We start from the raw sequence: 21,807 nt of genomic DNA, 5'->3' as shown, positions 1-21,807 counted from the left end.
AATTTATACATGTCACCGTATGCTGTTTGTTACTATTTATATGTACAATAAAAAAATCTTTTTAAATGTATTCACTTCTTCTGAGAACATATTGCTGTGTATTTTATTTTTCAGATTTGTTATATGTTAAAAAATATGTTTTATGTCTCTGTTATTGTCGGATTAGCTAACGTTTCTTTTAACTTGTAAACCGACGTAAATATAGTGGTATACCTGCCATTTAGCAGATAATCTCGTGCTGGTATTTAACATACTTTGTGTTCATTTTCACGAGTACAAACGAACTCTTCATTCTGGCGATGGCTCTTGATTTGCACAAAATAATATCTTTTTTGCATGTTCATGTATGCACTACGAAGATATCATTTGTTTAAATACGTAGTGAATACTCATTTTTACTCATTGCATTATATATATATTTGCTTATAGAGGTTTACTTGTGCATAGATCTCTTCATCGGTAGCTTTTTATTTTGCTAGCGTTGATGACCTACTTTTCACGCATTTAATCTAAATAGATAATAAACAGTGATGAGCTTAATAAGCATTGTACGAGTAGGAGATGAAGAAGCAAAGCCGATTACAATCAGTGATGGAAAGACAGTTATTGGTAGAGGCCCCTTTTTGCAGGTAGATTTATCCTAGGGTGGCCAGGATTCGTTACCCGTTAAGCATTTTACAGTGCTAGTTTGATACAATATATATACTTATGATCCGAGCGTTCTATAATAAAGAAATTTTACAGATACAATAAATTTACTTTGATTTATTAAAATATACAACTTTTTTCTTTATGAACTGACATTTGTTGAGACTTTCTGACATTAAACAGTATGGGTGTTGACTCTAGGACAGGACACCCGACGATAGAATGATATTTTGATTCTGTAATCTGTATGCATAGTCATCTGGTCATAGTAGATCTAGCTCTTGTCAAAATATGTTGGTAGTGGGGGCATTGCTGATCAGACACTTCAGTTCAGAACAGATTAAATGACACTTCAGACATGATCTCAGGACATTGCAGACCAGATACTTGGACATGCGGACCAGATACTTGGACATTTCCACCATACATTGGTCTGCTTCAGATCATGCCTTGGACACACCAGACCACTGTATTATCATACAAGTACTGTAGTTCCATTTACTCCAAGACACCCCATGACTACCCCGAAACATCAAAAGACTACACCAAGACACTTTAACTGACATTTTTAAACAGTCTCAGGGTTCGACACTAACTGTTTTAACAAGGGATCCCATAGGAATCCCTGAGATTTAATTCAGGGATTCCTCCTAAATGTCAGGGATTCCTCAGATCAAAGTAGTAAAATATAAGGGCGAAGAATAACAAGGGAGTGCAGCAATCCGATTTCAAATTCTTTTTTTAAAGACTACATACATGATATATTACCTTGTTTCAGATGCAGAAAATGTAGTTATAGTAGCCCTTTGGGGGTTTTTTTGTTTGCTTGGATTTTTACGGCACGTCAACACATAACTGGCCATATGAGCCCTTTGGAAATATTGCTGTTTAAAGTTTTAAAAGTGTTTCAAAGTGTTTACTTTACTAGTATATATATAATTGGACTGCTAAGATAAGTTAAAACATAATACATTTTTTACATGCACGTAAACAGAATAATATTAAGCTCACCCACTGAAAAAGAGTTCGATTTGAAAATAAAACCTGTTTTCTCCCTGGGGTTGATAATTGTGAACCAGTTTCTGTAAATGAAGGTATAATGCAAGTGACTGGGCAATGGGACTTAGGGTTTGAACTTTTGAAGTTAAGTAGGAACTGGGGAAACATTTTCCCAGATAGCCTAGGGTTCACTGAAATAGAGCCAACATATCATCTTTAGATCTTTAAAAACTTACAGGTAATGATTAGGCTCCATATTCCAGTAAGTTCTGGTATGGATAACTTTTGGAAAATATTTACTTTCATGTCATTTAAAAAGAAATGTTTAATTATGATCACTTTAAAAAAATTAGTGATTTTCAGCTTACTGTACACTTTTTGTGTTTAATAGATTGTTGTAAATTAAATATTTTGTTAAATATTTACTAAAGCTAAAATATAAAGAAAAAGTTTTGTTTGCATTACAAGTAGGGTACCTTGAAATGATTTCGTTTTCAAAAGTAAAAAGTTGCTCCAAGTCCATGACAGGATGTGTAATATCCAAATTTATTGTTCTCAATTTTTACACTGAAATGTCCGATTCTTTTCCTCCCTGTGTGTATTGATTTTTTTTAAGTTTTGACATATGCCACATCAAAGGCACTCACCGCATACAGCAGTCATGTAGTTCAGAACACTGATTGGCCCAAAGAACTGTCAGATGAAATATACGTCATTTGGTGTATGTTTCACCTAAGGATTTCTATTTTTTTTGTCGGTAAATTATGCGTGACCTTGATTGACCTTAGAACACTTCAGTCTTTAGTTAGACAATATTTTTTAGCATTTAAGGCTGCAGAGTTTCAAATTTAGGATTTTAAACTGAAAAGTATGGATTCTTTTTATTCTATTTATTAATTATACTTTTGCTGTACTACAGGGAGAAAAAAAAAATCAGTAATCTTTTTGTTTTTTTCACTTTTTTTTACGAAAATTTACAATGATCATAAATGCCGAATTTTGGCACACAAAAAAACAAACAAACATGTACATTTTTGTACTTGTTAACTTCGTAGCTACCGCCGGCAAAGCCAATCTGCACATATTTGAAGAACACACCGCTCGTGTAAAAAATTATACGATAATTATATTTCTTTCTTGAATGTTCACAACTTAATATTATGAAGTCAATGCATGATATAAAATTATTCAAGAATGTTTCTTTAGCCAAAATATTTTTCATTATATATCGCAAATAAGTTGATAGCAGTCACTGCACAAAAGAAATCTGACGTACATGATTCAAGAGCGTAGATTTTACCGGCGGGATTTTTCTTTTCTTTCTTGAACATTGCAGTTGTGCCAGTCTTTATTAACACTTTTCTTGAATATTTGTGACTCAATGATATTAATTCAGACAATTTCAAAAATTTACACAGCAATTTTTCAGGGATCCCAACGGAATCCCCAGCTAGGAATCACAGAGATTCCTCCCGACTTTTTGGGATCCTCGGAATCCCGGGATCCCGTTAATGTCGAACCCTGAGTCTATTTTACCTTGTTGTTTTAATTTTGTTATAATACATACTAATTTGATTTATACTTGGACTGTCAAAAAAAGTGTCAATGTCAAATTAATAAAATTCTCTCTTTTTTTTCTTGTGTTAATTTTTCATTTTTTAACAATTTTCAGAAAATTGTTACATCAAGCACCTATTTTTCATTTTGATATGTACTGTACATGAGGGTCTATTTGAAGGACTGTGGGTACATGTACCATTAATCCTGACCTAATTATGCCCCCCTTCGAAGAAGAGGGGGTATATTGTTTTGCTAATGATGGTCGGTCTGTCAGTCGGTAGACCACATGGTTTCTGCTGATTATCTTGAAAACTATTTATCACAAAGTCTTCATATTTCACATAATGATTGATCATAACTAGTAGATGACCCATTATGATTGTGGGGTCACTAGATCAAGGTCACAGGGGCCTTAAATGTCAGAATGGTTTCTGCTGATTATCTTGAAAAGTATTCATCACAAAGTTTTCATATTTCACATAGTGATTGGTCATAACTAGTCGATGACTTCCTATTGATTTTGGGGTCTCTAGGTCAAAGGTCACAGGCACCTTAAAGGGCAGAATGGTTTCTGCTCATTATCTTGGTCACTAGTTATCACTATCACAAAGTCTTCATATTTCACATATTGATTGGTCATAACTAGTAGATGACCCCCTATTGATTTTGGGTTCACCATGGTCACAGGGTATGATTTTGCTCATTATCTTTTAAGCTAATTATCACAAAGTCTTAATATTTCACATACTGATTGGTCATAACCAGTAGATGACTCATATTGATTTTGGGGTCACTAGGTCAAAGGTCAAGGTCACAGGTTCCTTGAATGTTAGTGTGGTTTCCGCTCATTATCTTGAAAGCTATTTATCACATTTCTAATATTGATTGGTCATAACTATAAATTGACCCCTTTTGATTTTGAGTCACTTGTTCAAAGGTCAAGGTCACAGGTTCCTTAAATGTCAGAATGGTTTCCACTTGAAAACTATTTATCACAAAGTCTTAATAATTTTTCTTTTTTTCCATAACAGTTGACTGAACACTTCCATGTACCCATTTATGGCAAGTTTTTATAACAAAATAACCAATAATGTGAGTCAAGGGCTAGAAAGGGGTGGCATATGTGTCGTTCAACATTTTTTGTTATACAATGAGTGACATTTACCAGTACATGCCGGATATTTGGTGTTGCTACAGAGAGTCAGCTATGATCCATACCAGTACGTTTTTCTGAAAGTAGATTTTCTTGAAATATTTTGTTTCATCTGAAGACTTGCAGCTTAATAAATTTAAATTTTTATACACTTATTATATGTTTGAAATGATAGAATGTTACAGTAACATTTATGTTTTTTACAGGTGACAGATAAAAGGGTTTCAAGAAACCATGGTATGTTGGAAGTATCTGATGGGAAATTATACCTTACCCCAGTAAGTGAATGATTACAGTTGGCGATCATCAGAAATATTTTTTGTATTTAATTGAAACTTAAAGTGAAATGAAATGAAGAAAGCAAGTGGCTTACAGTAGCACAATGCCATACCACATAATACCCAATAGTTCTACCATATGACATTATTATACTGCTAAATAGCAATATATTCAACTTATTATTAGTATGGGTTGTTTTAGTTTGTTTTTAAAAAAATTGTTGTTGTTTGTTGTTTTTTTTTCTGAAAATTATAAAACTAAAGTACATTAGCTAATACAATTGATTGTTAAATTATTGTAAACTAATGCAAAATGAAACATTTGACTGGGACTTTCATATAGTACAATAGTGGTTAATGTAGCAGAATAAGAATCGCATGTCTCTCATTGTTGTGGGTTTGAATACAGAGGGACTTTATATGAGGAAGATGACCAGCTAGTTTACCATTTCAAAAGATGGTGGTTCTACTCGTGTGACAGCATCACCAGCATATGTTAGGTTTTCCTACATCAGGAAAGTTTGACAGTTGCTAAAAGACCTATACCCACTGACTATAGTAAAGTGATGATGTGACTTAAATTTAGTGTGAATTTTAGTCTGATTTGTGTAAAAAGCATTTAGAAGCTTTTCATTTATAGGCTTTTATACAATCAAAATGATTATTCTTGAAAAACGAAGTGAATGGTTTGAAAAATTTTAATGATATAAATTAAAAGTCTCACAAAAATATTTTCAGTTCTGTCATGTCAAAAAATGCCCTAAGCTTATATCTTTTGATTATTTTAAAAACACACTTGTCAAAATTAATGTAAATAGTTTTTATTGATAAATTGAATGACAGTCTGTATGATTGTGTTAGGAAAATCACTTTATATGACCCTTTTGTCTGTCTCAAAGATTGATGCTAATTTTAAAGGAATTGTAGACTGCTTGAATTTACAAATCATTTAGCTCAAGTTTTAGAAATGATTGTTGTCTTCTTGCTATGCTTGATATTTTTCGTATTGCCTAGATTGACAAAACAGTTGATTTTGAGGGCATCTGTGTCCTATGGACACATTTCTGCCTTACATTTATTTTACCAATATATTTCAAACTCAAAGTAATTCTGTTTCTTATAAGAAAACAAAGGTCATAAGGTCAGGTTGGGCAACCTTGGCTTATATCAGTCCTGCTAAGAGAGTAATACTTTTTATAATGTTGACTAAGTAAAGTAATTTTATTTTCAGACGCACACAAATCCATGTTTTTTCAAAAAGAATTCAAATAGCAGTGTAGAGATAATGAAGAAGGATGATAGACGTCTACTAGAAAATGGTCATATCTTTGGTCTTCTCCCAGATAGTCTGTATTTCAAAGTTCAGTGTCCAGCTACCCAGAATGGAACAAATAAAAAGTATGATAAGTATTTGTAAGATGTTTTGTATCTAAGTGTGAAGACTTTACCTCTATAAAACAAAAACATGTAATGACCAATAACCATATATGTAAGTTGTGAGCAAAGATCAGATAAATGGTAAGACAGCAAAAAGCAATTTGTCAATTGACCTTCTTGTTGTGGAGCATTAAAATAAAATGTACATAGATATCATACATGTTAAAAACTGCCAGTTGTTAGACAAGGGGCATAATTCTGGAAGTAATGTTTTTTAGAGTTATGCCCCTTTATAACTAAATTTTTTTACAGTTGACCATTATTAACACTGCATGTGATGGACTTGTATTTTAAAATCAAATCTACATTTCAGTAATGAAAAAACTGAAGAAGAAGAAGAACAAGAAGAAGAAGTTATGAGTGAAGGTAATACATAAAGTTTCTTCTTTAGATTATTTTTAAGTCTACCAAAGCTTTCCAGTTTTGTAGGTTTGTATGAAATACTTCTTAGATATGTTTTAAATGTGCAGGAAATGAATACATCATAAACATATACTTGTGGAGAATAAAACATGAAATGTTAGATTTTTGACATTGATTATTTTCTTTAAGTAACCTCTTCATCAGTTACAAAATGTAATTACGTTTCCTGTGTAAGGATAAAGATGTTTTAGTTTATATCTGTATATATTCAGAGAAACATAAATTTGAAATAAATATTTCAAATTTGGATTGTTTTTCTCTCATGAACTCAAACTAGTCTAGTCATAAATAGTTAGAATAGCAATATAAATTTTAAGTATTTTATTTATTTTTTGAACAATGAATGACCTTTGGTGTCACACTTCAGTGCTAGCTAATGCCTGGAATATTGCACTTGGTGGCAGCCCTAGGTTTTCATCCATTTTGGTAAAGTTGGATGTTCATCTTAAGATGTCTGCTTAATTATGATATAATGTACTGGTTTCAAACCTACCCATAAAAACTTGTTCAGAATAAAATTGTTTTTGATATAAATGTTTTATTTTGGTGTATTTGGGTATTTTATAGAAGAAGGATCACAGTCTCCAGAAAAGGCTAAACCCTGGCAGGTATGTATTTAAACTGTATACATTTATTGTATATTTTTTATAAGCATCTGCATGCAATTTTAGGCCACTGAACCTGATATAATAAGGGAAAAAATGTAATTGATAATCAATTTTGATTTGGGTTCCCCAATTTAATTTGTGGCATCGGAATAGCAATATTCCTTGAAATATCCATAACCAGTAAGTGCAGCTGTATACATCTGAGAGCTAAAGATGAGGAGGGCCAGCTTCTACATTCATTTCCTCATAAGTTTGATTCTTTAACTCAAATTGTCTTCATACATGTAATATAATGTTATTAATGATTTCACATTGGCTTTGGTCAAGGACATTAGTAGTGGTGCAAGCCACATGCCAGGAGTCAATATGACTGCCTAAAGTCAAGTATCAAATTCAATGTGAAATCCTCCAATTAATGACCATTTTATTAATTAACAACATTGCATATACATTTCTAAAATTAAATCTCTGTTATCATATCCAAATCAGAAAATAAAAAATCTTGAAAACTTTTCTGCATTAATGAGTTTTTAAATAAGAATCTTTAGGAAAAACAATACAAGGTAACAATTTTGAATAAGAATAAAGGAATACAATGTTCAGCCAGGGTCCTTCAAATAGCTTCACTTTTCAAGGAATAGTTGGGTTATCATACCTGTGTGTCAGTGTCAGCATAACACATTGGCTAAAGTTTTGCATACAACTTCATGTTCAACTTCATATCTCATCAAACACCTAATATACTTGCTTTTAACTTCACACTTGTCCTCGAGATCAATTAGTTCATATCCAAGGTCCATAACTCCAGCATGGATTTTGTCTGAATTATAGCCCTTGTCAACTTACCTGTTAAAGTTTATATGTGCAATTTCATATTTCACAACATGCAATTTTCATATTTCATAACATTTGAGACCGCTTATGTCTACAGGATCATAAGATAATGGAAGGTTACTTTTCTCTGTCCATGGCTTGAGCATGGATATAGACGGAGTTATAGTTCTTTATAAACTCAAAATTTCGCACAATCTATGAAACTTTTAAAGATAATCACTTCACACTTGTCCTTATAATCATTATTCAAGACCCATAAATCTGGCATGGAAATTCAATGAATTATTGCCCTTTGTAAAATCAGAAAATTATTTTCCTGTCCCGGATTTTGAATGAACCTTGAATTTTTTTAGTTCAAACACTACGAAGACCTCCGTTTAAGACAGTACTGAGAATATTCTAGCGCTGACCTTGTTTATCATGTTAATGTTTTGCATATAACAAGTTGTTTATAGTAGAGATACTTCTTTGAGCAGTATAGGTATATTTAGGGGCTTCCGTGGCCGAGTTGTTAAAGTCGTTGACTTCAAACCACTTGCCCCTCACTGCTGTGGGTTCAAATCCCGACAGCTAGCTTACAGAACATCGGTGGTTTTACTCAGGTGCCTGTTTGTGCCTGAAATAATGCACGGAAGGGCACCTGAGGTCTTTCTCCACCAGTAAAGCTGGAACGTCGCGATATGACCTATACTGTGTTGTGACGTAAAACCCAAAACAAACAAGAACAAGTATAGGTATATAATGATTGTCTTTTTGTATAGACTGTGAAGACTGAAGATGGGAAGGAGATGACATTACCACTAGAGAAGAAGAGAGCTTTACCAGCGTGGATGTTACAGATGGCCAAAGCTTCACCACCTGTCTCTAAAAAACCAGCCGCTAGACAAACTGGTAAAATAACTTTTAAATGTGACACTATAAAATATGGTTATATGGTACACCTGTAAAATACAGAAAAAGATGTTATTTAATCTTTGCCTCACTGAATTTGTGTAATGATATTCTCATGTATTGACTTTGGAATTGTTTGCAAGATTTATGCAAAATGCTAGAATTTAACAAAAAGAAGAGCTGAATTAGGTCTTTACTGAGTAAAAATATTTTTTGAAATTCTTACATAGACCAAGTGAAGCACTTTCAAATGAAAAATCTGCAAAAGATATTAAAGAAACATACTCAGAATAAAATTGAATATGAGCCGCGTCACGACAAAACCAACATAGTTGGTTTGCGACCAGCATGGATCCAGACCAGCCTGTGCCTCCGTGCAGTCTGATCAGGATCCATGCTGTTCGCTATTAGTTTCTCTACTTGTAATAGGGTTGGTCAGCGAACAGCATGGAACCTGATCAAACTGCGCGGATGCGCAGGCTGGTCTGGATCTTTGCTGGTCGCAAACGTGTTATGTTGGTTTTGTCGTGACGCGGCTCATATTTACTTAGTGTGCAATTCAAATGCATTGAAATAAAATGGTATTTGAACACTGACAATTTAAGGCATAAAATAAAAGGAAGGGGCATGTTTGAATTAAAAAAAAGAAGTATGATATTATTCAAATATGAAAAATTATGTTTAAAAATCAAATTCCTTATTCATTTCTGGCCTTAATTTACTTTCATAGAAATCTTGATAGAACAAGGTTGCAAACATTTTCTAAATCCCAAGACCTACTTTGTTTATAATTTACATTAATAATTCTTGAATTTAGTTTGTTTACCTGAAAGAGTGACAAGAAATAAAACACCTTTATCTTGTTTTATTGACCACTTTAAATTTGATTTTTGATTGTATTCACAGCAAAGACACCTACAAAGCGGAAAAATGAAGATGATGATGACTATTCTCCAGCTAAAAAGAAAACACCAGCTAAAACTGGTCCTGGTAGAAGAAGGTAAATTGCTATCAAAGGTTAAAGAAAAAATTAACAAGAAGTTTTGACACATAAAAAGGAGTCAACTTTATGCCTATGAAGATAGTTTGGGAGAGATTTTTATCTGAGCTTTCCAATCAAATCCCGGCTTACCCGATGACCTGTATATTATTTCTTAAAGAAGTTACAGAGTAGAAATCAGGACAATATCAACTATAGATATTTTTAACATAGTTATGGCCCCTGTGCATAATGGAATTAGATGTAAAAGTTTTTATAAGTTAATTCCTATAAGGTTGAATTTTAAATAAGGTACACAGATGTAACAATGTTAATTACTGGTCAAATTTGATTATAAAACTTTGTTTTGGCATCAAAAATATAATTTGACATTGTGATTCTTCAACATTATCAGTATAGTTATTCATGACAGTTCACTTTTGAAATAATCAGTGAATAAAAAATATATGTGCATATTTAAACTTTTCCAACTAACACCTTTTAAATAAGAAAACTAAGCTATACTCTTCCGTTGAGTTTATTAGATAAAAAATAAATCATTTTGTTTTGTAAAAGTTTCATTTCCATCAATAATAGAGCAAAGAAAATAGATATTATGTGAAAAATGTTACAGTTCATTTGATATTGTAATATATCGTATACAGCTAAAAAGTAATTGATTGTTTATTTAATAATGTGTAGGAAGACGGAGAGTGAGGAAGATGAAGATTATGATATAGATGAAGATGAAGAAGAGGAAAAGGTTACAACAAAAAGAGGTAAATACATGGAAAACACAAGTCAGTTGTAATGCCAATCCACCCTAGGGATAATAGGAGTTTTGATGTTAAGATTATCAAACCCTTTAAGGTGATTCCGCTTTGTCAGCCATGTTTGTTTTCACAAAGTCTGTCCAAAGTGAAAGTAGGCCAAAATTCATATAACAACAAAGCTCACATTGTTATATGATGAGCCATTTGCAAGTACACTTCCAGTTCTATGTTTTAAAGACAATTATAAACAAAAATAAAAATGATAACAATAAGAATATTTACCTTGAATGTGCCACATTTCTGAAGACCAAAAACATTTTGTTGCAAAGTTTTATGCACATTTCATGAATGGCAAAATCCTTTTTAAAGTCTGTTTTAGTGCCTACAAAAGCTATTTTTTGCATAAAATACAAAAAACTTTAAAAAACATGAATCTTAGGAAAGTAGTTTATCTGACCTTGAAAAAACATGGCCACCATGACATGTGTAAAAAAGTAGTACCATGAAAATAAACATCATTTACCTATTACTTGTGTACATGACAAACAGACACACTTCACTGTTACACATAAAAAGGTTAGATTTTAAAGTTTGATTGTGTTTTCATTTCAATTGTAGTTCATAAGGCTATAAATGATGATTGTTTTCTTGCACTACTTATTTACAAAAAATAATGGAGGCCATGTGCTTAGAAGGACATATTTAGATACAGATTTATTTGGAGTTAAGTTTTGAAAGATTTTTGAATTTACTGCAAAAAATAGCTTTTGTAGGCACTAAAACAGACTTTAAAAAGGATTTTGCCATTCATGAAATGTGCATAAAACTTTGCAACAAAATGTTTTTGGTCTTCAGAAATGTGGCACATTCAATGTAAATATTCTTATTGTTATCATTTTTATTTTTGTTTATAATTATCTTTAAAACATAGAATTGGAAGTGTACTTGCAAATGGCTCATCATATAACAATGTGAGCTTTGTTGTTATATGAATTTTTGCCTACTTTCACTTTGGACATACTTTGTGAAAACAAACATGGCTGACAAAGCGGAATTACCTTAACGGCATGCTTCACAGAGACAATCAAAGGATAAAATCCCAGCTTAGTAACGGGCATTGTGAATTGAAAATATTCCTCACTATTTTGGTGCCAAAACAAATCCCATCACATTGACCTCCTCTTTTCTGGTGAAACATCTGTTTTTGATATTTTTTTACAAGTGTGAACTGTTGTCTTTAGTGATGACTGCAAGTCACCTTTAGCAGAATCATTTTTTGTCATTTTGCTTCTCAAATTTGTATTTTAATATTATTATAATTTATTTCTATTGTAAATTAAGGGCAACCATTAAAATTTAATCTATTTTATAATTGATTGTAAATTAAGGGCGTGGAGCAACAAAGAAAAAGTATTATGATGCCAGTGAGGATGAGTTAGATGATGACTGGGAGGCTGAAGAAGAATACAAGCCAAAGAAAAGAACACCAGCTAAATCTCGCCAGACACCAAAAGCAAAACCAAAACCTCGCAGGAAAGCAAGAGATACTAGTGAAGAGGAATCTGAGGAAGACAGACCAAAGAAAAAACGAGGAGGAAAGTCGAGAAAGGCGAGGGCTGGTTCGTCTGAAGATGAAATGCCCAGCACATCAGCGAGGTCAACAAGAGGAGCAAGAGCTAAACGGAAAAGCTATGGTTTGTTTTATTTGTTAGAATTTACAAGAAAATATCGCTTTAAACATATTGTTTATTGTGTGTAAACATTTCTTTGTAAATGAAAGGCAAAAAGTGAGAGAGAAAATGTTCTTCAAAATAGTGTTGATAAACTATACCACATAAGTAAGTTAATGATTTGTATGGATAATTCAATGACTTGTTATGATAAGTTAGGGTTGAACTAGGTTTTGTTATTCTTAACGAAGTATATGGTTGTGCAACAATATTAGTATGTTTAGAATATAAAAACTTATTACCCCTTCGAAGAACAAATGAGAAAAGGTCAAGGTCACATGAACCTGTTATGCTTAAAAAGTTCCCGAGCAACAATACATGGAAAGTCAGACATGCTGACAAATGGAACATGCAAACATCTCTTGTTGTCTTACAGTTGATGACTTTGTTGACTTCTCTGATGATGAGGATGTGAATAAAGGTTCCTTGTCTAAAGATGAAGACAGTGATTTTGTTTTTGATGAAGGAGAAGAATCGGCTAGTGATTGGGAAATGGAAAGTAAAAAATCTTCACATAAAAAGGTATATAGACTTAATTACAAAACATAAGCCTACGCATATGTCGTCAGTTTTATTTAAAAGCTAAGATAAGTTCAGCCAAGTTAGCCAAATTTCATGTGTAATATTACTTCTGAAAGAAGTAAGTGCCCAAGACATCTTTTGTTGCTTCAAATATTTTAACAATACGGGTCTCATAACGTGCAAATAATTATTAAGATATTTTGTTTACATTTACTAGAATTGTAAAGATTGAATATGATATTTTCTTTTATCCCTAAGAATCAAGGTACTCCAAGTAGGAGATCTTCGCGGACAGTTGGAAGACGGAAAAAATATGCTGACTCTGATGAAGAATCGGCTTCAGATGATGAATATGTTCCACGTTCTACAAGAAAGCGACAAAATAATAGCAAAAAACGCAGGAAGGGTAGACGGAAAAGGCAGTCATCTAGTGATGAAGATGAATCCAGTTCAGATGATTATGTAGCACCAAAACGAGATCCTAAAACTAAGAAACGAAAAGATGACTCTGGGTCTGAAGAAGAAGAATCTGAAGAAGAGACTCCTAAAAAACGAGCCCCAGCTAAGAAAGGAAAGAAACAAGAGGTAAATTATAAATGTAAAAGTTTGCGGAATTTGCTGTTTTGTGTCAGAGTAAAACTCCTTGCATGTCTTCACCATTATAAGATCACATTCATAATAAATTGCACAATTTCCGCAGTATAAATTTGTGAATTATGTTCTGCTTAGTTTTAGAAATTTTATTTGAGATTCCTGAAGTAAGCATGAAGACTTCTAAATTTAAAGCAAAACCACATATATTAAATGAATTCAGCTGACACAAATTTATATTCATATATTGCAGGTGTCTGAAAGCGAAGAAGATGATGACGATGAAGATGATGATGATGCTAAGAAGAAAGATAAAAAGGATAAACGAGAGGAGGTTAAGAAAGTCAGGCAATTAAAAAGTAAACACAGACCACCCTGTATGTTCGGTAAAAAATGTTATAGGTAAGCCCAAGAGTCTATTACTTATTACTAATTTACTTACCTCACTGTATAAGTAGAGCATAAAAATCTATTCTAACAGCTCGGAAAAAATCTTTTACCATATGTAGTTCAATTTTAATATTTTATTGTTGAAATCAGTTAATTTAACAATGAGGTACTTTATGCTTTAAAGTAAAGCAAGTTCATATGGATAATGGTAAATTTTGAGTACTTGTTGACAATGTTATATGACATATGCTTGAATTGTAACCTGTTTATTTTCCTAATTTCTCAAAAACTGTCACAGATATTCACTGAAAATTTAGAATACTTGTTCTCTGTAAAAATTTGTTCCCTGTAAAGGGCAGGTAATTTTGCATTGCACTTTTGCAGAATTATTCACCCTTTTCTACTGTATATCCAACTATCCAACACTAAGTGCCAGGAATGTGTTGTTAAGGGACATATCTAGTTAATTGTTTCTATTAAACTGACAAGTTTTTCATGAAGTAAATAAATCAAACTCTTGATTAAGTTTATGTCATAATGTCAGCCTGATTCCTTTATTGTGGTTTTTAATTGTGCTTCATTTGAATATATACAGGCAAGAAATCTATTTGATTTTTTATGTTCTTGACTAATACAGGAATAATCATTTATAGTAATTATCAATCAGATGATTTAAGAACAACTTTGGAAACATTCAGAATGGTCTTGATTCTATATTACTAAACTCCAATCATTGGCGTATGCTCTTTAATAGTCATGGTCTTTTCCACTTGAAATAAAAGAATAAATTGTAACACAATTTTTGATGAATTTTGTGCAGGAAAAATCCAGAGCATTTTACAGAGTTTAGTCACCCTGGAGATGTAAGTTATGATGAACAGTCTGATTTAGATGAGGAGGAAGAAAGGAAGGATTGTCCATATGGAAATACTTGCTACAGGTGACTGATGCTTTACAATGAATTTTAATTTTATCGTCAATTCTGCCATTAGAAACAATGGGTGGAGCATGATATATCAAGATTTTGGAAGGTGGATGTTTATACTCATGTGTTGTCTATACAGTAATAAAATGGCTTAAAAGTAAATGAGAAAAAAAATAAGGGAAAAATTATCAAAGTTGAACTGATTCAAAGGTGCATTGCAGAGCGTCCATTACTGTTGCCAATATTCATGTTTGCACACACAAAAAATCACATATTTTAATTATGTTGAAATACTGTAATATTCTGCCATAATGAAATATTTATCTTGTTTGTAGAACCAATGTAAGTCACTTAAAGCAATATAAACACTACACCAGAGATAGAGATACAAAGCAAGTTGGTAAGTAAAGCATATTATCAGATGATTATTTATATAAAAGCTTTAAGTTATTTTATCACATGCTGAAAACAATGATAGAATCTATATGGAAAAGATGAAATAAATGGAAAAGCTCATAATTACGCCTTTGATGTTTTAAATAAGCTAGTCATTACCAAAATGGCTATTTCAATATTCAGGAAACATGAAGAAAATAAAACTTTCAAACAATATTTAATAATTATGAAGATTCTATTTGACGCTTGTGAAAAGTATAAAGAGGTGCAGAAAATTTTAGCACATGGCTCAATATAGTTCTTGTTTGCAATGTTTATGGAATAATAATGTTTCAGCACAACTTCCAACAGGTGACCAGGGCAAAGGTGAAGAAGAATCGACTGGACCTAACATGTATGATTATAATGACAGTTTTATAAACGATGAATCACAGGCTCAGTCTGGAAATGAAAAGTCTGCATCTGAGAGTGAAGGTTCTGTTTCAGATGAGGAAGAAGATATTAAACAGTTAAAAAAGGAGGCAAAAAAATTTGTTAAAAATGAAAAACTGACAAAGCCAGTGTGATGTTTTGAAACATGAGTGAGCAGCTGATAGGATCTCTTTCCATTGTATATGTCATCATAATCTCCATAGTAAGTGACTGGATTTCTGATCCATGAAATTGTGAAATAGAAAAACCAGTCAAATATGTGTTGTGCAGTTGGTGTTCAGTGTAGGAAGTACAGTTCTGATTCTACAGATAATTGATCACTTCGTACAGATTGAAATGATGCTTTTTGTCAATTTTTATTATCCCAAAAAATTGCAACTTTTTTCTATATTCTGTATTAGATAGTTTTGAACTTTCTAGTGAATTTTCCTTCTGTGTAAAATGACATCAGGAATTCATGCCAAGTTAACAGAGATGTTCTGCATGTAACAATAGTTTATGACAACTGGACATATCAAGGAAAGAAGAGTAGAATAAAAGGCAATGGAACTTCAAAGAAGTCCTTAAATTGAATCTAACATTACTTTTTTATTCTGTTGTTTTTTTACAAAGTGTGAAATGGTTATAAGCATATCTTGTTAGCATGTTGCATAACTCATATGCCTGATTTTTTGTGTAATACGTTAATATTCGTATTCATTGACAACAGTTTAGCCAAAATAACACAAATCATGAAATGATTGGCAAAGGTTTCAGGAAAGGCATTGGCCATCTCAGTGTCTGCTAAATGTATTGCTAAAATTAGATGAAGCAATATGGTGAGATTGGATGCAGGGATATTGTAGAGTATAATATAGATAGTTAGAAATACAACCTCTTTATCAATAAGAAATCTAATTTCTTTCATTATTGTTCATTTTCATTATTGAACCATTTGGCATATTTCATGTTTGCTGTTTGAAGTTTACCATCATTTTGATGATAGGCAAATAGTTAAATTGAATAGCTGTAAATTAATCAGTCTGTTAATTGACTATGTACAAAAGATTTATATCAAATCCATAATATTCCAATTGTCAGTATTTTTTTTACACCCACAGCATTGAAATATTCTTTAATACGATACATTTTATGTCAGTTCTCTTTTGTCAAATTTGAATGGAAGTGATATTTGTATTGAGCAAAGAAATTGCATGTTCAAGAATTTAATTATGAACCTAAAAAAGTTATTTTTATCTGTAAAACTTGGTCCCTCATCGATTTAATTTTGCCTAACCAACAGTTTAGTAATATGGATCATGAAATAACTTACATAAAATGCATACACTAGTAGTTAAGGTCTTTGACTTCAAATCACCTGCCGCTCACTGCTGTAGGTTCGAATCATGTCAGGGACATTGCATTCTTTCAAGCTTAAGGAATGCTGGTGGTTCTTCTCGGATGCCCACTTTGCCTGAAATAATGCAATGAGGGGCACCATTTGACCTCTCGGGTGTTGGTGCGATGTAACAGCAAACCAAAACAAATGTTTTGTAAAGCTCAAGTAATAGTATTGCTCTACAAAGTAATCTCAAAACTTACAAGGGGAGCTGGTTGAGAACTTTGATCAGGTCAAGGTCACTGACACTAAAAATAAATTCTTTTTCTCATAATAAGGCTATATCTTTTGATATGACAAGATGGCATAAGGGAGCATTTGCTTGTGTTAGTGATATTCTAGATTTAATCTAGGACTCTAACTATGTGTTGAAATCTAACATAAGATACAACTGTAAAACTACCTGACTCAGATTTCATCATTAAGTACAATGTACTTTCATCAGGGAAACTTGCTTCAGATCAATGTGTCGTATGCAAATTTCCTAAAGAAGGAATTCAATATATATACTGACATGGAATTATTTGTTTATATTTGATCACAAAATATATAATTCTTGAAACTTTTTTGATAAGTAAACTGGATTAATATTGTGTTGCTTCTGTTCAGCTGTTGTTGATAGAAAGTTATGAATATTAGTAGGGCAAACATTTTTCATGGAAGTAGAATATTAAATATGTGATTGTTGTTGTTGTTGTCTGTTTATTAGTTTGTGCATGATTTATTGTGCTTGTTTTATCTTGAAATACAGATTAATAAATTTCATATCATACTTTATTCAAATGCTTGCATTGTCACAGAGGACACTAAAAGATGAAGCAGCTATTTTGTTTATGAAGTTTAAGCTAGGTGTTGCTGGAAACATTTTTTTCAACTTCCATGATAAAGTAATAAAAAGTTATGCACAATTATGGAACATAATATGTATGTTGGTATGCCAGATGAAAGTTGCTATGAGATGAAGTGTTAAAAAGCTATGAAAGAAGGTCATGCTTTATCTTTTAGCCGACACATGTCATGTAGGTGGTAGCTAGTAAGCATCATATTATAACAAATAGAATCCAGGTCAACTGTGTCAGTTAAATACTAGTATTGGCTTAAACTTGGATATTATAAAATTTAAACCCTAAACAAGTTTTGCAATATATACAAGGAATAATAATTTTCTTACACTTTTTTGTACAAGTCTATAATTTAGGTAAACTATGTTGAAAAATTGTATATTTGTATAATATTTTACCACTGTGAAGTTAAATGATATATTTATTCAAACATTTAAGTAAAGGATACAAAATGGGATATACTTCATTAACATTGCAAGAAAATATTTGTTATACAAGGGGTGTTCAGAAAGTGATGCAATATCCCTCAAAATAACCCCCCCCCCCCATACACCAGTATGCTTGTATCCTCAAAAACCAGGTATATGCTTATTAAACTTAGGTGGGTTCAATGTACTGTTTGACCTCAGTTTACTTTACATCTTTCTGTTAAGTTTTCTGCTTTTTGGCGATATTTTATTTAGTGATCTGTCTCCGCCAACTGCCTCTGGTTTTATCCTCAAACCTTCCCCAACTATCTTTGAATCAGTTTTGGGTTTTATTTTTAAAAAAAGCCTCACTTTGTTACATATACCGGTATATATTTTTACATCACATATTTTCATGAAAATACTATTCGATATTAAACCCATTTTACATTGGCATTAGATATATACCTATACAACTGTATCTCTGTCACTCATTCACAACCTTTTTTCAGTTACATTCAAGTTCAAATTCTCCCATGCATTTTCAGTGGCAATATATGCACAAGTAATGGAAGAAAAGGCATGAAGTATTTGCGAAAACAAGGGATATATTGAAATACACACAGATATTTAGTCGTGAAATGCATGTGTAAGTTGATATTTAAGAGGTATTGCATTAGTTACGGAACACCCCATGTACAAGTTATCTTATATGTTTTACAAAATTATGTTGTACATTTCTGTCAAAGTAATGTTTAGAGTTACTTTCAGGTCTTCCAGTTGGTTTATACGAGTATTTTTTTTATATCATTAAATGCTGTCTTCGTAATGGAACAGTATGAAACAAAAGACATTTTAACTTTAACATGATTTAACAGATACTCTTGATTAATTAAAGCATTGTAAGCATATAAGTATCTTTACCATTATGATATTTTGGTCGTTTGACAAAAGAAAAAAAAATAACACTATATTTTATCTACAATTATGATTGAACTTACAATATAACGAAGACTTTGTGTTTCATCATTATCAATGAATAGGTCAATTTAACGTACTGATTTTAAAATCCAAGTCATTAAATTTCTCTAAGAAGAATTTTTATGCCACCGCAGCATCTGCGATGCGGTGGCATATAGCGATTTACCTGTGTGTGTGTGTGTGTGTGTTTGTTTGTTTGTTTGTTTGTTTGTTTGTGTGTGTGTTATATAGATTATATTGTGAACTTAAAAAATCTTCTTGTGAAAAACCACTAGTCCAATTTCAACCAAACTTGGCAGGATTGATCCTTGGGTGAAGGGCTTTCAAAGTTGTTCAAAGAATTTAATTCCATGCAGAAATCTGGTTGCCATGGCAACCAAAAGGAATTATAAGAATTAATTTAAAAAATCTTCTTGTAAAGACCCAAAAGGCCTAGAGCTTAGATATTTTGCATAAGGCATTGTCTGGTAGACCTCTACCATGATTGTTCAAATTAAAGCCCTGGGGTCAAAATTGGCCCCGCCCCAGGGGTCATTGATTTTCACTATATGTACATATAGTAAAAACTTAAAATACCTTCTTGTAAAGACCCATAGGCCTAGAGCTTAGATATTTTGCAAAAGGAATTGTCTGGTAGACCCTTACCAAGATTTTTCAAATTATAGCCCTGGGGTCAAAATCAGCCCCGCCCCCGGGTCTTTGATTTTCACTATATGTACATATAGTAAAAACTTAAAATACCTTCTTGTAAAGACCCAAAAGGCCTAGAGCTTAGATATTTTGCATAAGGCATTGTCTGGTAGACCTCTACCCAGATTGTTCAAATTATAGCCCTGGGGTCAAAATCGGCCCCGCCCCGGGGGTCATTGATTTTCCTCATATTTACATAGTAAAAACTTATAGTAAAAAAATTCTTCTAGCAATTGACAAATTTTTGTTGAGGTTAGATATTTTGCATGAAACATTGTGAAGTGAACCTCTAGCAAGATTGTTCAAAAAATAGCCCTGGGGTCAAAATTGCCCCCGCCCCGGGGTCATTGATTTTCAATATATACATAATTATAGTAAAAAATTAAAAAATCTTATTGTCTGAAGGTACAAGGCTTAGAGCTTTAATATTTGTTAAATGATATCATCTATAGGTCACTCTACCAAAGTTGTTCAAATTTTGCCTCTAGTGTCAAAATTAAAAGTGAACTTTGATATCAGCTGACCTAGATTTTGACAAAGTGTATTACATGTTGTCCTTTGATGCAGTCATGAAATTTAGGCTGTGTGAAATAGGACCTTCACCACCAAATTCACTAGACTCAAGTGCATTGATATATTCCTACTGTGATCTTTTATTGAGTTAACAATAAATTTAACCACTAATCTGATAATAAGAATTAGATAGGTCAGGGATCTATGCATTATGATAATCTTCAATTGTATAAAAACAAAAAAATCTGTTCCTACACTACCATTTAGTGTTGTATTAATGCGGTGGCATAGCATTTTTCTCAAATGCAATCTTGTTTTCCAGCTTTATTTCAATATGTTGCATATTTGTTTGCTTTTAATTATACTGATTGCCCACTTGAAGTATCCACCACAGGTTTATATAGAAAAATGTTTAAATGTGTTCTCATTAACCAAGGCATTTATCATCAATAAACTGATTTTGTAGCATTCTTAGGTTGTCCTTTGTCAAGTTTAAAGATATTCATTGTTTTTTCGTCTTCATATTTTTGTTCATGTAGTGGCAGATTGTTGTTGTTCAGTACACTATAAATATGTTCTATAACAAGTCAAATAATTGAACGTGTTGAATTATTTTGTACCAAATTGAAAAAACTTGAAACTTGTTTCTTTGCTTCTTAAAGGCATATCTCTAGCTCTACGGCTATTCCTAATTGAAATGTCCTGTTATATTTTATAGCTTAAAAAGTCAATTATTTTATCTAAAATAAGGCAAATATTTGTTTTTGTTGAAAACAAAGTTTGTCTACAATAACATTTTTCTGTAACTTTAGCTTTAAACTTTGAAGGTTTGGTAAATGAAATCAGTTATATGTAGTCATGGGAAAATCATTTTAGAAACATTTAAAAGTCTCTATTTCTATTATATTTTTAAAGTTTAAGGTAAACGTTTTTGTACCTGGGATATTTTTAAAATGTACTTGAATTTATGACATGTTGTGCATTTACTTTTAATTTTACTTGAAATCATCTCATGAGTCATTTTTATTCATGTCAGTTTTGCATATGAAGGAAAAAATATATACCTTACATTGCTTTGACGCTTATTTCTTTGTTCCTTTTCCCTCAGTTACCTCATCCCACTGACTAGTTATGAATGTTGAAGGAACTCAACTGAGGTTTTTGACAAGTATGGTCCGGAAATATTTGCGATTTGTGTAAGGTTGTGGGCCAAGTTTTCTATCATTTGTTACTCCATTTTTCCAGAAATATCATTATTATTATGCAAAAAGATCCCAATTTGAAAGCGTTTAAGCACGTAACTCAAAATGGGCTTATACATGGTTTCTGATTTAAAAGACTCGTTCGAATTTGAGTATATTTCTTTTTTATGTTTTACAAAATAAGTCAATCAATGTATGTAAAAGTTTCAAATTTTGTGTTTTTGG

The 21,807-nt window shown here is 32.1% G+C and overlaps 1 protein-coding gene across 2 annotated transcripts; it reads left to right on the top strand.

The window, feature by feature from the left end:
- Nucleotides 1–317: 317 nt before the first annotated feature.
- Nucleotides 318–21,459, top strand: LOC132716387 (aprataxin and PNK-like factor). Of its 2 annotated transcripts, none has more exons than XM_060699651.1 (15): nt 318–629; nt 4,567–4,638; nt 5,870–6,036; nt 6,389–6,441; nt 7,066–7,106; nt 8,702–8,831; nt 9,738–9,831; nt 10,513–10,589; nt 11,972–12,277; nt 12,690–12,835; nt 13,094–13,420; nt 13,680–13,828; nt 14,637–14,756; nt 15,077–15,141; nt 15,489–21,459. In XM_060699651.1, the coding sequence occupies exons 1-15, from the start codon at nt 531–533 to the stop codon at nt 15,701–15,703; spliced, it is 2,061 nt and encodes a 686-aa protein (XP_060555634.1). In that variant the 5' UTR covers nt 318–530; the 3' UTR covers nt 15,704–21,459. The 2 variants fall into 2 exon arrangements, with proteins under 2 accessions (XP_060555634.1, XP_060555633.1); XM_060699650.1 differs by having other exon boundaries at nt 15,474–21,459.
- Nucleotides 21,460–21,807: the final 348 nt, after the last annotated feature.

Source organism: Ruditapes philippinarum, unplaced genomic scaffold (assembly GCF_026571515.1).
Source record: "Ruditapes philippinarum isolate M1 unplaced genomic scaffold, ASM2657151v2 ctg2895_1_1_1_1, whole genome shotgun sequence".
Taxonomy (NCBI): Eukaryota; Metazoa; Mollusca; class Bivalvia; order Venerida; family Veneridae; genus Ruditapes; species Ruditapes philippinarum.
The sequence above is the reverse complement of the archived record's forward strand: the minus strand, read 5'-3'. Positions and strand labels throughout refer to the sequence as shown.

Bases quoted from the DNA above. Each gene is read 5' to 3' on its own strand.
- LOC132716387 (XM_060699650.1), top strand. From the start codon at position 531: ATGAGCTTAATAAGCATTGTACGAGTAGGAGATGAAGAAGCAAAGCCG. The intron at 10,590-11,971 runs GTAAATACATGG...TTGTAAATTAAG, and splicing joins AAAGGTTACAACAAAAAGAG to GGCGTGGAGCAACAAAGAAA. The intron at 14,757-15,076 runs GTGACTGATGCT...TCTTGTTTGTAG, and splicing joins TATGGAAATACTTGCTACAG to AACCAATGTAAGTCACTTAA.